General features: G+C 38.3%; 1 protein-coding gene and 1 long non-coding RNA gene across 3 annotated transcripts in view; one reads left to right on the top strand and one right to left on the bottom strand.

Annotated features, from left to right (window-relative positions):
* Window positions 1-14,380, top strand: part of LOC145344249 (uncharacterized) — an 82,635-nt gene that overhangs the window by 40,079 nt on the left and 28,176 nt on the right. The gene's annotated exons all lie outside the window — the stretch shown is intronic.
* mon2 (MON2 homolog, regulator of endosome-to-Golgi trafficking) overlaps window positions 2,490-14,380 on the bottom strand; it is a 141,200-nt gene continuing 129,309 nt past the window's right edge. For both annotated transcript variants that reach the window (XM_080191284.1, XM_080191286.1), the window contains 7 exons: window positions 13,127-13,255; window positions 11,827-12,017; window positions 11,258-11,318; window positions 10,953-11,076; window positions 7,630-7,837; window positions 5,745-5,827; window positions 2,490-3,217 (listed from right to left, as the gene is read on the bottom strand). In XM_080191284.1, coding sequence (XP_080047410.1) covers window positions 3,054-3,217; window positions 5,745-5,827; window positions 7,630-7,837; window positions 10,953-11,076; window positions 11,258-11,318; window positions 11,827-12,017; window positions 13,127-13,255 — 960 coding nt within the window. In that variant the 3' untranslated portion in view covers window positions 2,490-3,053. The remainder of the gene's footprint in view (window positions 3,218-5,744; window positions 5,828-7,629; window positions 7,838-10,952; window positions 11,077-11,257; window positions 11,319-11,826; window positions 12,018-13,126; window positions 13,256-14,380) is intronic.

Here is a 14,380-nt window from a genome sequence, read left to right as displayed (position 1 = left end):
AATGCTCTTCGGGGGGATCTGTGCAGACACGACAGGCTGAATGGCCTCCGTTTGTAAGGATTCAATGAAACCACAGGCCAATTAGCTGAACATCATAGAGAAATTGTTAGAAACAATTATTAAAAAACCTATAGCAGGGTCCTTGGATAAGTTCTAGCTAATCAAGCAGAGTTAATATGATTTTGAGAGAGGGAAGTCATATTTAACCAACTTATTGAGTTGAGGTGGAAATAACATGCTATAGATAAAGGGGAACGTACTGGTGAATGTACTGTACTTAGATTTTCAGAAGTGTTACATCAAAATGTTATTGCAAAAAAAACCTCATCGTACAGGGGCTAACATATTGGCGTGGATGGAAGATTGGCTAGCTAACAGTAAGCAGAGAGTAGGCATAAATGGGTCCTTTTCAGGTTGGTAAGACGTAACAAGTAGTGATCCACAGGGATCAGTAGTGGGACTATAATTGTTTACAACTGATATAAATTACTTGAATGAAGGGATAGATGGATGGTTGCCAAATTTGCTGATGACACAAAGATTGGTTTTATGACAGATAAATTGCGATTGACCAATTTGCTGGAGTTCTTCAAAGATGTAACAAGTAGATAATGGGGGTCCTGTAGATATAGTGTATCTGGACTTCCAGAAGACTTTTGATAAGGTGTGACCCAAATGGTTAAAACACAAGGTAAGATCCTACAGGATTGGAGATAATATATTAGCTTGGATAGAAGATTTGCTAACCAACAGAAAGCTGAGTGGGAATAAATGGACCTCATGCTGTTTGGCAAGCTGTAACTAGTGGTGTGCCAGAGGGTTCGGTCCTCAAGCCCCAACTATTTTCAATCTCTTTTCATGACCTGAATGCAGGGATAAAATGTACCAAAGCCAGATTCGCAATGACACCAAAATAGGTGGGAAAGCAAGTTGCAATGAGAAAATAAGAATTTATAAATGGATATGGATAGGTTAGGTGAATGGACTTAAATCCGGCAGATGGAATTAAATGTGGATTAGCGTGGGGTTATCCATTTTGGTTGGAGGAATAAAAAGGCAACTAGCCAGAAAATACCAGAAGGCACCTTTGCAAACCTATTCAAAAAATAACTTTTGGGAGAGAAGATGGTAAATCCTTTCACTGTCCCTTCCCACATGAAAAAATGCACCTCATCCAAATGACCATTCCTCATAAGAGTTTAGAATAAAACCTTAGGGAAGACCCTTCTTGCACCAGATGGATAATGGATTGGGAGAACACATGGCGTTCTACTCAAAACATAAATCTATTGTGCTTTCTCCACCCCTGACTCTTAGGAATTTGCTAAGCATCTCCAATAATAAAATGATTTATTTCATGCTGGATAGGGTGGCTAGTTTTCCTTTGCAGGATAAATGAGTAGTACAATGATTGGACTGTGCCAGACTTCTAGACCCAAAGCATATAGGTGGCTTCAAGTAATCTGCATGTATTTTGTCCTGACCTGGAATATACAATTTATTGAGTATTAGACAATGTGGTTGATGCTTGGTGATAGGAAACAGCTCTCTGCAATCAACAGGGTGACAGAAATTAAATTAAATTTATGATTACAAACCAAAATGCTATTTTCATCTGCATTAATTACAAATCTGCAGATGTGGATTTTGCTGATGGAAGTAACTAAATAATACGGTGATATTAGATGTAGGAACATATTAGATTTGAAGTACTCTGATAAGGACAATGGTAGGAAACAATTCATCAGAAATTTGCATTATGGCTGTATGTGTTTTAAATAATGATATTAATATTGTGAACCTTTGGTATGATTAATTAAATATTTGCTGTAAAGGGGACTACAGATTGCACAATTTTCCTTGGACATGAAATCTGGGGGATTCACTTTCTCAACACTAATAAAGTCCAACAGTAATTTTAATTGTAAAAACGTTTCTATATATTATTTCACACAAAAATATTTTCAACTATAATACTCTACTATAAAAGCTTTCCAAATTGGAACTCAATTTTGCGCAGAAGCTTCGTAGTCCACATATATCTGACATTTTACTGTGGAGAACAGCTCAAAAGAGCTGGAGGAGTACTGCAGTCTGAATCAGATCTTATTTACAGCACCTCAGCTTAAGACTGTGTGGAAGATTATACTTAGAAAGTTGGAATGTTAAACCACTCCCTGTAGACCTTACTTTTAATTCAAAGCACCAACATAGTTACTGATGTATAGCTGTAATGGGAAAGGGTTGTTGTCCTGTTGACCCATCGCAACAAGAGCACAAGAGTGTCAACTATCAAATATTTTCCAACAAACACTTTTTAAAAAAAATTGTCACAGAGATAATTTCCATAATATTAACACTAACATGAAGGGGAGGCAGAAAATGACAGAGAAACCATTTGAAGAAATTAATCATTGAATACATTGGCTCTGCTTGAATGTGAAGCACCAGAAACCCTTCAAGCTATCACAGAAAAAGGTCACACTCTGTAACAGAAGTGGACAATTTATTTTACACACAAGTACATAATTTCCCTTTACTTGGAAAGGCTGGTCACACATGACATGGAATGTTATGGTACTCACTTGCATATAGTTTCTGTGCACAACTTTTGTACCTTAAAAAGTGCACAAAAATACCAGCCTGTTTTTCAAATAGATGATGTTGAATATATATCATTTTTTAATTACATCAGCAACATTTTAACACAACCTGTACATATATTCTCCCTCCTCAAACACTTTTTATATCACTGCACCAGATTTAGGTTGATTAACTAAAAACATACCCACTGGCCAGCTTCACTAAAACGAAAATGGTGGGGCAGCTATATCAGTTTGTAAGTGAGTCTTAATCTATGTATATTTAAACAACTCCAACGGTGAGCAAGATGCTTCCAAGCAAGGCCCCTGATTGTTACTTAATCAAGTCTGCACATGTAGATCTTTACATTCAGTAATGCTCCAGACCTTTTCCAAATTGTGCTCTGGCAAGTAAACTGCCCGAATCAACTTTTTAATAGTACTGCAGATAATGCGGCAGTCTCACATTTGTCAGGATTCTCCATTTTGCACTTTGGCTATTGGTGGCTGAAGAAAATCTTTAAATGGAACTAATGCCTCTTTCAAAGCCGAGCAAACTTCAGAGGATGTGCAGGTAATACATTCAACTAATGTTGGATACAAAGCAATTACCTGCGACCAGGTATTGGTATCAACTGTAAAGAGAAGAAACAGAATAGAAAATAAAACACTGAACATTTATATAAAAAGCACCAAACCAAAAATCTTTGGGCTGAATTCCAACAGAAAGTAGTAAAACATTATACTATTCCATGGTATAGAATCCTACAGTGCAGGAGGAGGCCATTCAGCCCACTGAGCCTGCACTGACCATAATCTCACCCAGCCCCTATCCCCATAACCCCCTGCACTTACCCTAGCTAGCCCCCGCTGACATTAAGGAACAACGTAGCATGGCCAATCCACCTAACCCGCACATTTTTGGACTAAGGGAGGGGGGGAAACCGGAGCACTCAGAGAAAACCCATGCAGAGATGGGGAGAATGCGCAAACTCCACAATTGAACTCAGGATCCTTGCGCTGTGAGGCAGCAGTGCTAACCACTGTGCCACTGCATCACGAAACAGTTGGTGTAAAACATGGTACCCAAGTCACACTTCCAGCGATGTTTTTAATGACATGCAGACTTTGAAGGTGTGACTGTCACATGAGTATGAGTATTATTTGCTCCTTGGATCTGGCACAATTCACCAGTGGCTCTCCAAGAAAATGTATTCCGAAAGCTCTAGATTCTAGCTGAAAGTTTTAGGAAGGTACAATCACCCCAGAATTAAGCAACTCCTCTTATTAGGCAGTGCTGAGGGTGATTCACTTCTACTACGATTTGATAAGCTTTGAAATGGCTGATAAGTTCAAGATATGAAATGGCTGATAAATGATTGAAATGGTTGATAAGTTCAATCTGCAGAACGCTCCTTGAAGGGTTGGGTGCTATTTGGAGGTTTGCAAGCTCTCTCCTAATACCTGGACTTTGCCTCTGCATATTTGCGAGACAGTCCCGCAATGCGTTTGTTGCCCTACTAATCGAACCTTCTCCATTTTGGTTAGTCATAAGGGAGAGTCTTTGATGGGTCAGTGAATATATTTGACCTTTTCAGGGTTGTTTTGAGGACATCCCAAAACAATTTCTTCTGTCCTTCTGGGAATATCCTGCCACAAACGAGCGTCAAGTAGAGAAACTGCTTCAGGAGTGTGGTGTCAGGCATACAAATAACATGTATACCCAATGGAGCTGGTTTTGAGTGATTAGTGCCTCAATGTTGGACTAGTTGGTTTGGGAGAGGATGCTGCTGTATCTTGCCACTAGATTTATGTGGAAATAGCAAAGGCACTGTGAGCGATTCTTGTCCAGTGCTTTGAGGATTAAGCTACAACATACAATACGTTGAAACAGCCAACTTAAAATCATTTTTTCTTTATCCTCTTATTCTAGTTTCTACAGGTTACAGTTATAGATTCAAATCCAACTGAATAGCATACTTGAATGTTAAAAGTTCTGTCACTTTTCAGTTGGCTTTGCTGATGTTAAGCCAAATTGCATCTCAGTGCCCTGAACCTCACAATAGGGCTCAAGGTAGTTTTCCTAGGTTCAGTACTGAACATAAATCTGTTATGAAAGGAAAATCAATTAATGGGAAACAGAAACAAATATATCATACTGTCAAACTGTTAACTTCCATACTTAGTGCTGTGCTGTATAAACTTTGATTTTCTATAAAATTCACTTATATGTTGCTGAGCTATTAGGAAAAGGAATGCCTTGCCCGAGAGGATGGTAAGATTCATTAGTAACTTTCAAAGGTGAATTAGATATATTTTTATAGCAGAAAAAAAATGTTAGGCTACGGGAAGAAAACAGGGAAGTGGGACTAGCTAAACAGCTTTTAAAAAGAGGAAATACACAGAAGCTCTGACATAGTGGGCACAAAACCATTTACTAGATACTCATGTATGTACCCACAAATGCATTAATTTGCACAGTATTGTGGAGAACCTGCTTGTTTCGTAGTCATGTGCAGCCTAAACTAAAGCCTTAAATTCACAGGGACACATGGCCAGTGTAAATAGTGCAAAAAAAGACAGAATAATCCAAAGAATGAAAGATGGAAATTTAAGTGGAAAATTGGCAAACTAACATATGGTGTTTCAGCAAATGCACAGCCAATAGAATCAGAACAATTTAAAAAGAACAGGTTCAAGAGGCAAAATGGATTGCATTTATTGCTTTCCAGTCTCAGTTTTTGTAATCAAAACTTATGCAATATATTTCATATAAAGAAAGTAAAACATGCTGCTTTTAAAAGTTTTTCTGCTCATTTATCATGGGAAAGATATCTTAGGAGTGACAAATATTAGCAACCTGAGGTCACAAATTCAATTCCTACTCTAGTAAGTTGTCAATCAAATTCAATAAATTGGTTACAAAGTGGTCATGAGAGCAGCCAGACTGTTGTAAAGATCCAAATGATTCACTAACATCTTGCAGGGAAAGGAACCAGACAATCAACAATCTGGTAACATATGACTCAGTTTCCACTGCATCGTAAACTTGTAATGCCCTCCTAGCAAGCTACTCAGTCGTACAGGCCAGACAGAATAGGCAATAAATACAACCCTTCTCTGTATTGCCCATGTCCCGAGAACACATTAAATTCATTTTACCATTTTCAGGCTTGGTTTTCTTAAGTGAATCCATAAGAGTACTGATTGCTTTCAGAACGAAAACTATTTCTGTCACTCGCTGCCTGCATTAAAAAGACAAAATTTAGCCATACAACAAAAATGTACATACCTAAATTTTTAGCTAAGCGTACTACACAAATATTCGCATTGTACAACAATAATATTCATTCCTGCCTTTTGAACATTGGCCACATGATGGCAATAGTGTCTCATTTACTCTTCTACCTAAATTATGTTCTGTAATGCATATTTATATAGTTTATTTTCAAATAACCTTCAACCTGTAATCAGCTTATTGGACACTATCTGCAAGAAAAAAATCTATAATAGTTATTCTGTCCAGAGTGAAAGTTAACACAAGGATTAGAGTAGTAGAGTGGATTAGACCCCCATCCTTCCACCAATCTACACTGACGTGCTGATAGTCTCTTTCCTGTGAGAGATTTGGTACTTGCAATTCAGCATCAGCCTGCATCAGAAGGGTCATTTCATTGACAGGCAATGAATAGCTGGTAATCAAAGCTGAAGAAATGTTGTGTTTTTTTTAGACTTGTCATATTGTTGGGACAGAGGGAGATTTACTCTGCAACCAGCTGTAACATCTGACAAAAACGGAAAGCATTTCAACCCCAACACCAGCATCCTTGTCCTTGATGAGAACCAATATTCACACTGAAAAGTCACCGAAGTTGATCACAGATGCCAAGGAAATAGGGAAAAAAAAAATCAATTTTAAATTAGTGATGAATGAAGTGTTCCTAGGGACACAATGATTAACATGTTTAAACATCAACATCACTGCATCAGCAAAACCACTTTCCCACATTTCTTTCCTAGATTACCAAATGGTTGCAATTTTGCCAAATCTAGAAATTCAGGATCTTATCTCAATTCCAATATATGAGGTTAGCTAAATTAATTTTGAAAAACACAAAAAACATTTGATTGTAATGTAAAATAGGCTGGTGATTTGACTCTGTGCCTAATTTGCACTACTGGTGAAGACTAATTTCACCCCTGTTAACACAAAACTGAGTAGTATGAAACCTTTAAATGCTGTCAGTCAACAAAGACACATTAGCTTTAATCTCTTAATTCACTTCTCAGGATCAGTGCTGAAATATGTTCCAAGTGACATAACTCAAGACAATGCAATTTTTCATTAATTGGGCAAGATCACATCTGCAGCAGTATCCTGTTAAGAAATCTCCACTAGGTACATTTGCAAACTGGGGCAATTGTACATGTAGTGGCAGAGGGGAGCATTTTATCAAATACAGTCACGCACCCCTTTCAATTCTCCTCTTCAAATTTTATATACAAGGTTGCTGGAATTCAATAATATTGCACAGCACCACCTTACTTAACAATACAATATTTTAGGTTTGCATTTTTCTTAATGCCCTGCACTGCTGTCAGGGTTGAACACGGCTATAAAATTACGAAAATATGTGAAAGATGAATTTTATTCTGGTTATAAGTGATTCTCTGCTAACTTTGCATTAGACTGATGGAGGACAGCATAAGTTATACACACACACAATACATATGATACGTAACTACAGAAGGGCAAAAAACTTGGACAAAGTGGTTACAAATATAGCATACAGTAAAGGCTACTTTCTAATTGCAAAGGGAATATTCAGGTTGTAGTTCAATTTTATTTTTTTTTGTAGGCTAGAATATTCTTTCGAAATTGGTCTTGACTGCAACTCTTCCACACCCAAAATTAAAGTGAATAGCATCTCATTTCTAGGATTGGTGCTGAATATTTGTACATTTTCTAATTACATTAGATTCAGGATATCTTGATTCAAAAAACATATCATAAAATGCAAGCAATTCAAAAGTAATTCATTCTAACCTTGGGAGAGGACATCTGCCACTCAATCTCTCATCTTCAATGTACCGATGCAACACATCCTGTGACCTCTTTAACAGCACAGACAATGCCATTCGGGAAATATACCCTTCTTGGGGAGTTGTCACTTTATTACTGAAGGAAAACTGAAGCAGTGTTTCAAAGCAGACTTTGGAAAACTCCTCCCTCATTCGAATGTCAATTTCCGCCTCTGTAAAAGTGAAGCAGTTATGGTTACTCTACCAGCACAAGATCATTTTTATTGAAGGCAAAATCTTCACAAAGTCACTGTCTTGAACTTAGCTTATTGTTACACAAATTATTTTTGTTTCAGTATTTTGGAAGCTCAGCCAACACTGTTCAAAGGAGAAAAACTAGGGAAACTGGCACTAAATATGTTTCAACAATTTATCGAATGCAGCGCGGTTAGGGGTGGGTTGTGAAATATGCAGGAGACTGAAAAAAGCTACAGCTGCTTTTATTTTGATCTCATTTTAATTTAGATTCTGGATGCTAGCACCCAGCATGTACATTGGCAAATAAGCTTCTTTATCCTGGTGGAAGACGAGTTTTCTGTGTTTCTCTGCAATATGAAGATTCCTGCCATTTGGACCACCCATTTGTTTCTCATTCCTGCCATAGGGCTTACATTTCAGAGTACATATGGCTGATTGAGCCGCTTCAAAGGTATACCAAATCAATGGCCTTTCTTTGGGATCATTTGGCTTCCGGATGAAAACTTTAAAAAACATTTGGAATTGTATGCTGATTCTCCATATGATAATCAAATACTAATATGCTGCCGGAATTAGGGAGGGAATAACAGTTTGTCATTGTAAAGAACTGACTCACAGATGCAGATCTCCTTGAATCTGTATTAAAAATTTCCAGAGGGAATTAAGGGACTTTCTAAATGGATGAGCCAAGATAAGCCTTTCTTATCTTTATCATCTGAAAATAATGTTAATCTACACACACAATACATACACCAAATACACATACATAGTTGACTCCTGACAATTGTAATCTATACTGGGATGTGTTACACTTTGATTGGAATTGCTACACACATTCAGCAGTTAATCAGAACAAAAACAGAAATCCTTTGAGATTCATTGACAAAATTGGTGACATGGTTTTAAAATGCTCAGATCTAGGTAAGATGGACTACAAAACAATGCTAAACACTGAAGTATTTAAGAAAGGCTTAAAGTCAGTGAACGGAAAAGTAAAGCTTCATCAGAAAAATAACTGTCTACAAACTTGCCATTTTGTCATATTACAGTACAGAATTAATTTAGTTGATATCAGCTAATTAATTGAGATTTGTTTTCTAGTTTGGTTTTGGAGATAATGGGATCTGTGTGTCCATTTTCATTCAACAACTTGCATTTGTATAGTGCTTTTAACATTTTTAAAATTAGTTTTATGGGGCATGAGTATTGCTGGCTGGCTAGCATTTGTTGCCCATCTCTTGTTGTCTGAGGGCAGTTGAGAGTCAACCACACTGCAGTGGCACATGTAGACCAGACCAGGTAAGGATGGCAGATTTCCTTCCCTAAAGGACAAAGATGGATTTTTACGACAATAGACAATGGTTTCATGGTCATCAGTAGATTCTTAATTCCAGAAATTTGAATTCAGATTCCACCATCTGCCATGGCGGGATTTGAACTCGGATCCCCAGAACATTAATTGAGTTTCTGGATTAAGAGTCTAGCGATAATACCAATACGCCATTGCCTCCCCACATAGATTAAAAAGGTCCCAAGGTGCCAAGGCACTTCACAAAAGCATGGTAAGACAAAAAAGCACATCAAGCCAAAGAAAGATATGAAGATAGGTGACAAAAGCTTGTTCAAAGAGATGGGTTTTAGAGCAACTTAAAGAAGCAGAGAGGTTTAAGAAGGGAATCTCAAAATATCAAGTCTTAATGGCAGAAAGGTGTGAGGAAAGAGAAGAACGGAAATGAGGCCAGAAACAAAATGCAGGGTTCTTGAAGGGTAATGCAGTTGGTGGAGGTTACAGAGATAGGGAGGCACAGGGCATGAAGATATTTAAATACAGAGTTGAGTATTTTAAATTATGGGCACTGGGGACAGGGAGTCGATGTAGACCATTGAAGACAGGGGTGAGAGATAAACAGAACTTGGTGATGGAAAGACACAACAGAGATCAGAATGACAAAATTTACAGAAGGTGACAGATGGGACGTGGCCCAGTGGTGTGGAATCATTGGGTCTGGAAGTGAGAAAGGCAAGGATGATGGTTGCTGCACTAGCTATGCTGAGATAATGGAGAGTACTTAGGATCGGCTCAGTTATTTGATCAAATAGCAACAAGCTTGAAATTGATAACTGAAAACTTGTTTCCCAATGTGGTGTGTATTTTTGAAGTTTTATCTGCAGTTATTCAATAATGGTCATCTCTATCTACATATCAGCGGATGTAATTTTTAAATTTTTATCTCTTCTCCACACATCCTTGAAAATATCTGTAGGTAAAATAGCCCTTTCAATAAAAGGCTGAAAAAAAATCCAACACCACAAAATGGTTCTAAAATTTCAATCTATTTTGACACACATCTGTAGAGGTTTGTTGCCGTCCTAATATGACGAAGCATTTTCAGCACACCAAAGGACAAAAATGAAATGGTCTTAATATAGCAGCCTCAATTAGGACAGCAATGTTATGCTTAGTAAAACAGCATTATTTAAATGGATGAGCTGTTGCCTTTGGGATGGTCTCATGAAGGTTGGATTTTATTGCTTTCCAATCTAAATGAACGTTTTCTTTTGAAACTGGGACAAAGAACAAATTGTTGCTTATGAATATTAGGGCCTATAACCATCATTGCTCTCCATTTTCCTAAACCACTGCACCCAGCCTTTTATTTAATGAAATTATCACTTTTCACAGAATACACTGTGTTTGCCCACAGGTTTTCCTACAGTTCTAAAGAACTTCTGCCCAACTCTGAATACATCAACAATTTTTTTATCCATTCATGGGACATGGGTGTCACTGGCTGGCCAACATTTATTGCCCATCCCTGGTTGCCCGAGAGCAGTTGAGAGTCAACCACGTTGCTATGGCTCTGAGTCACATGTAGGCCAGACCAGGTAAAGATGGAAGATCTCCTTCTCTGAAGTACATCAGTGAACCAAATGGGTTTTTCCAACAATCACCATTGGTCTCATGGTCATCAGTAGATTCTTCATTCCAAATTTTTAAAATTGAAGTTAATTTCCAACATCTGCCGGGTCCCCAGAACATTAGCTGAGTTTCTGGATAATACCACTAGGCCATTGTCTCCCGTGACATACCTGTAAATGAAGTTGACTGAGAATGGATTGAACCTTTGTTTAGCATCGTCATTATCTGGCCAACAAATTCTTTTGGAATGAAGTTTGCATATGGTAATATATCTGTGCTAATAAGCTGCACAACCTAAAAAGAATAAAAAGCAATTATAATGAAAAATATTATGTCAAAGTAATCACTAATGATGATTTCACAGAAATATGATTTTTAATGCAGGTATATTTCAATGCACATAGAAAGACCACTTTTAATATATTCAATGCTTGCCAAGCATGCATCATTTTAATAGGTCTGAATTTAAACTCACCTCAACATCAATGTTCTCATTTTTCTCAAATTCTTGAATGGAGAGATTATCTGGGGGTGTGCTATAAAACCAAATCATAAGAGTGACAATGTGATTTTACAGAGCTTGTTATTAAATTAGCTCTTTCCGCTAATGATTTAAAGCTAAAGTCACCATTGTTCCAAATGACCACAGGCTGTAACTGGTGGTGATTTAAACTGAGGATCACTACACCTCAGGTGAAGGGCAAGGTTGAGAAGGCAGAGCCTTCATTAGTAATCTTAGCCGAATTGTGAATTGAACCCATGCTGTTGACATCACTCTGCATTACTAAGCATTATGTGGGTATGCCGGCGTTGGACTGGCGTAAACCCCGAAAACTGGGCTAACCCCGAAAGCTTGTGAGTCTATTATCAAATAAATAGGTTGGACTAAAACCTGGTGTTGTCAGACTTTTTACTGTGTTTACTAAGCATTTCCAGCCAACTGAGCTAAACTGATCCTCCTATCACCTTGCATAATTGATAAGGATATTGGAACAGCAATATTTGTGAAATAGAGCACAATTTTAAATACATTTTTCCACGCACCTTTTTGTAAATAAGAAGTCTTCAAATGTGTTGGCTAGTTCTGGCCACATGGTATCAAATTTTCTTGAGGAAGCATGCTGCCTCGCAACAGGAAGTCCAATAGAGAGTACTTTAAGAAGAGAAGAAACAGCCATTTTCCATGTTGTTTCAGAGGGACAAGCATACTTCAGATTGAGTGGTATCCTCAAAGTCTAATAAAAGAAGAATAATTAATGAGCAAGAGTGGACTGATTGTGACCAAATATAATTTGCTCCGATAGACTATTGCAGGCATTTGTTAAAAATCCAACATATCCTTGCATTATTTCAAATAACAAAATTTCAATTTTATATTCATCAAGTCTGTCTGTGCTGGAAACTAAATATCTTTCTACATCGACCATCCAGTATCAGCATGAAACCTAATCTTCTTACACCACAGTCTGTTGCAGAGTAAAGATCTTCATTCTGACTGAAAAAGGATGCCATTGTCCCAACTTCAGAAAAGCTTTGGTATTTGCATGTGATTCTTCCCACTTCTTATACCAGTTAATGGACTCCTTGACTGCGATTGTAACCACAGAGGGAAGATTTCCTTTCTGCCCTTTGTGTAGCAAAATCATAGAACTCATTCTTTGTAAACAGAGTTATGATTTTCCAAGACACAATGCACAAAGGAAACCTTCTACTAGTGTGCCAGTGGCCAATTTTGAACTGTGAGGCTGCTATAACTAGGAACAGCACCAAAACAAATAACATTAATTTCAAGCGTACCCTTTCATGTTGGGACGGTCAAGATTATAACCCCATCAGTATAAACTCAGGTCCTGAAAGTGAAAGGCCAGTGTGAAAATCTCCTGTGCCAGCAAGCAATGGACAATGGTGAGGACAGATGTGCAACAGACACTACGTGCAAAATGATCTTATGGTTGCAAAAGCAGGATTAAAGTATGCCACAGTCCTACTGTTCTATTGGAGATAGAAAGTGGCTTCAGAGTTCACTTCCTGATTCAAAATTCAGCTCACTCTAATTATAAATTCACAACTAACAAGTTTGTCTAAGATTTGAATATTTCATAAAAAGCCATGATTCATTCAAACAACTGTTGAATTAGATTAGAGAATTTTAGGGTCATTAATAGCATTGAAAACTTACAGCTTTTGAAACAGCCCAAGACTCTAATAAGTTGAAAAGGCAACTTATTGTTTATAGATTTGTTAATGTCAATCTCAACATAGATCAGTCTTTGTTCTGCATTATAGAACACCCAAAGTCAATCCACAAAATGATTATAAACCATTTTACTCCATTATAAATTACCTTAATGACTTTCTGAAGGACCTTTTCGTTCACCACAGCTTTGTGACATGCTGTTTTCTGATACAAATCCACGACAACCTCCAATGATTTTTCAGCAAATGGCACATAATTCAAAGCCACCCACTCCGCCTGCAAGAAACCACAGTTTATGGCATTTAACTTTAAAATTAGTGAAAATACTAACCTGCAATCTGAAGATTGCTTACATGAAAGAAAATGGATTATCAGTTTAATTTTCCTGGTTCACATGCACAGATCACCGGAGAAGTGGAAAGAACAAGGTGAGAGGGCATGGGATCCAAGGGCCTTTGGCCTTGTGGATCCAGAACTGGCTTGCCTGCAGAAGGCAGAGAGTGGTTGTGGATGGGTCTTTTTCTGAATGGAGGTCAGTCACCAGTGGAGTGCCCCAGGGATCTGTTCTAGGACCCTTGCTGTTTGTCATTTTCATAAATGACCTGGATGAGGAAGTGGAGGGATGGGTAAATAAGTTCGCTGATGACACGAAGGTCGGTGGTGTTGTGGATGGTCTGGAAGGATGTCAAAAGTTGCAGCAGGACATAAATAGGATGCAGGACTGGGCGGAGAAGTGGCAGATGGACTTCAACGCGGATAAATGTGTAGTCGTCCATTTTGGCAGAACCAACGGGATGAACGAGTACACTATCAAGGGCAGGAGTCTTAGTAGTGTTGAAGAGCAGAAGGATCTTGGGGTCTGGGTCCACAGGACTCTTAAATCGGCCTCGCAGGTGGAGGAGGTGGTCAAGAAGGCGTATGGTGTACTGGCCTTCATTAATCGAGGGATTGAGTTTAGGAGTCGGGAGGTAATGCTGCAACTTTATAAGACCCTTGTCAGGCCTCATTTGGAGTACTGTGCGCAGTTCTGGTCGCCTCACTATAGGAAAGACGTAGAAGCTATTGAAAGGGTACAGAGGAGATTTACAAGGATGTTGCCTGGACTGGGAGGCATGCCTTATGAAGTTAGGTTGAGGGAGCTGGGACTTTTTTCGCTGGAGAGACGAAGGTTGAGAGGCGACCTGATAGAAGTTTATAAAATGTTGAGAGGAATAGATAGGGTGGATTCTCAGAGGCTATTTCCCCGGGTTGAAATGGTCGCTACGAGAGGACACAGATTTAAGGTGCGGGGAGGAAAGTACAGAAGTGATGTTAGGGGTAAGTTTTTCACTCAGAGGGTGGTGAGTGAATGGAATCGGCTGCCGTCAGTGGTGGTGGAGGCGAACTCGCTGGGGTCTTTTA

This window comes from Carcharhinus amblyrhynchos, chromosome 6, assembly GCF_965287045.1.
Source record: "Carcharhinus amblyrhynchos chromosome 6, sCarAmb.v2.hapA, whole genome shotgun sequence".
Classification (NCBI taxonomy): domain Eukaryota; kingdom Metazoa; phylum Chordata; class Chondrichthyes; order Carcharhiniformes; family Carcharhinidae; genus Carcharhinus; species Carcharhinus amblyrhynchos.
This window is presented reverse-complemented; position numbering and strand designations above follow the sequence as displayed.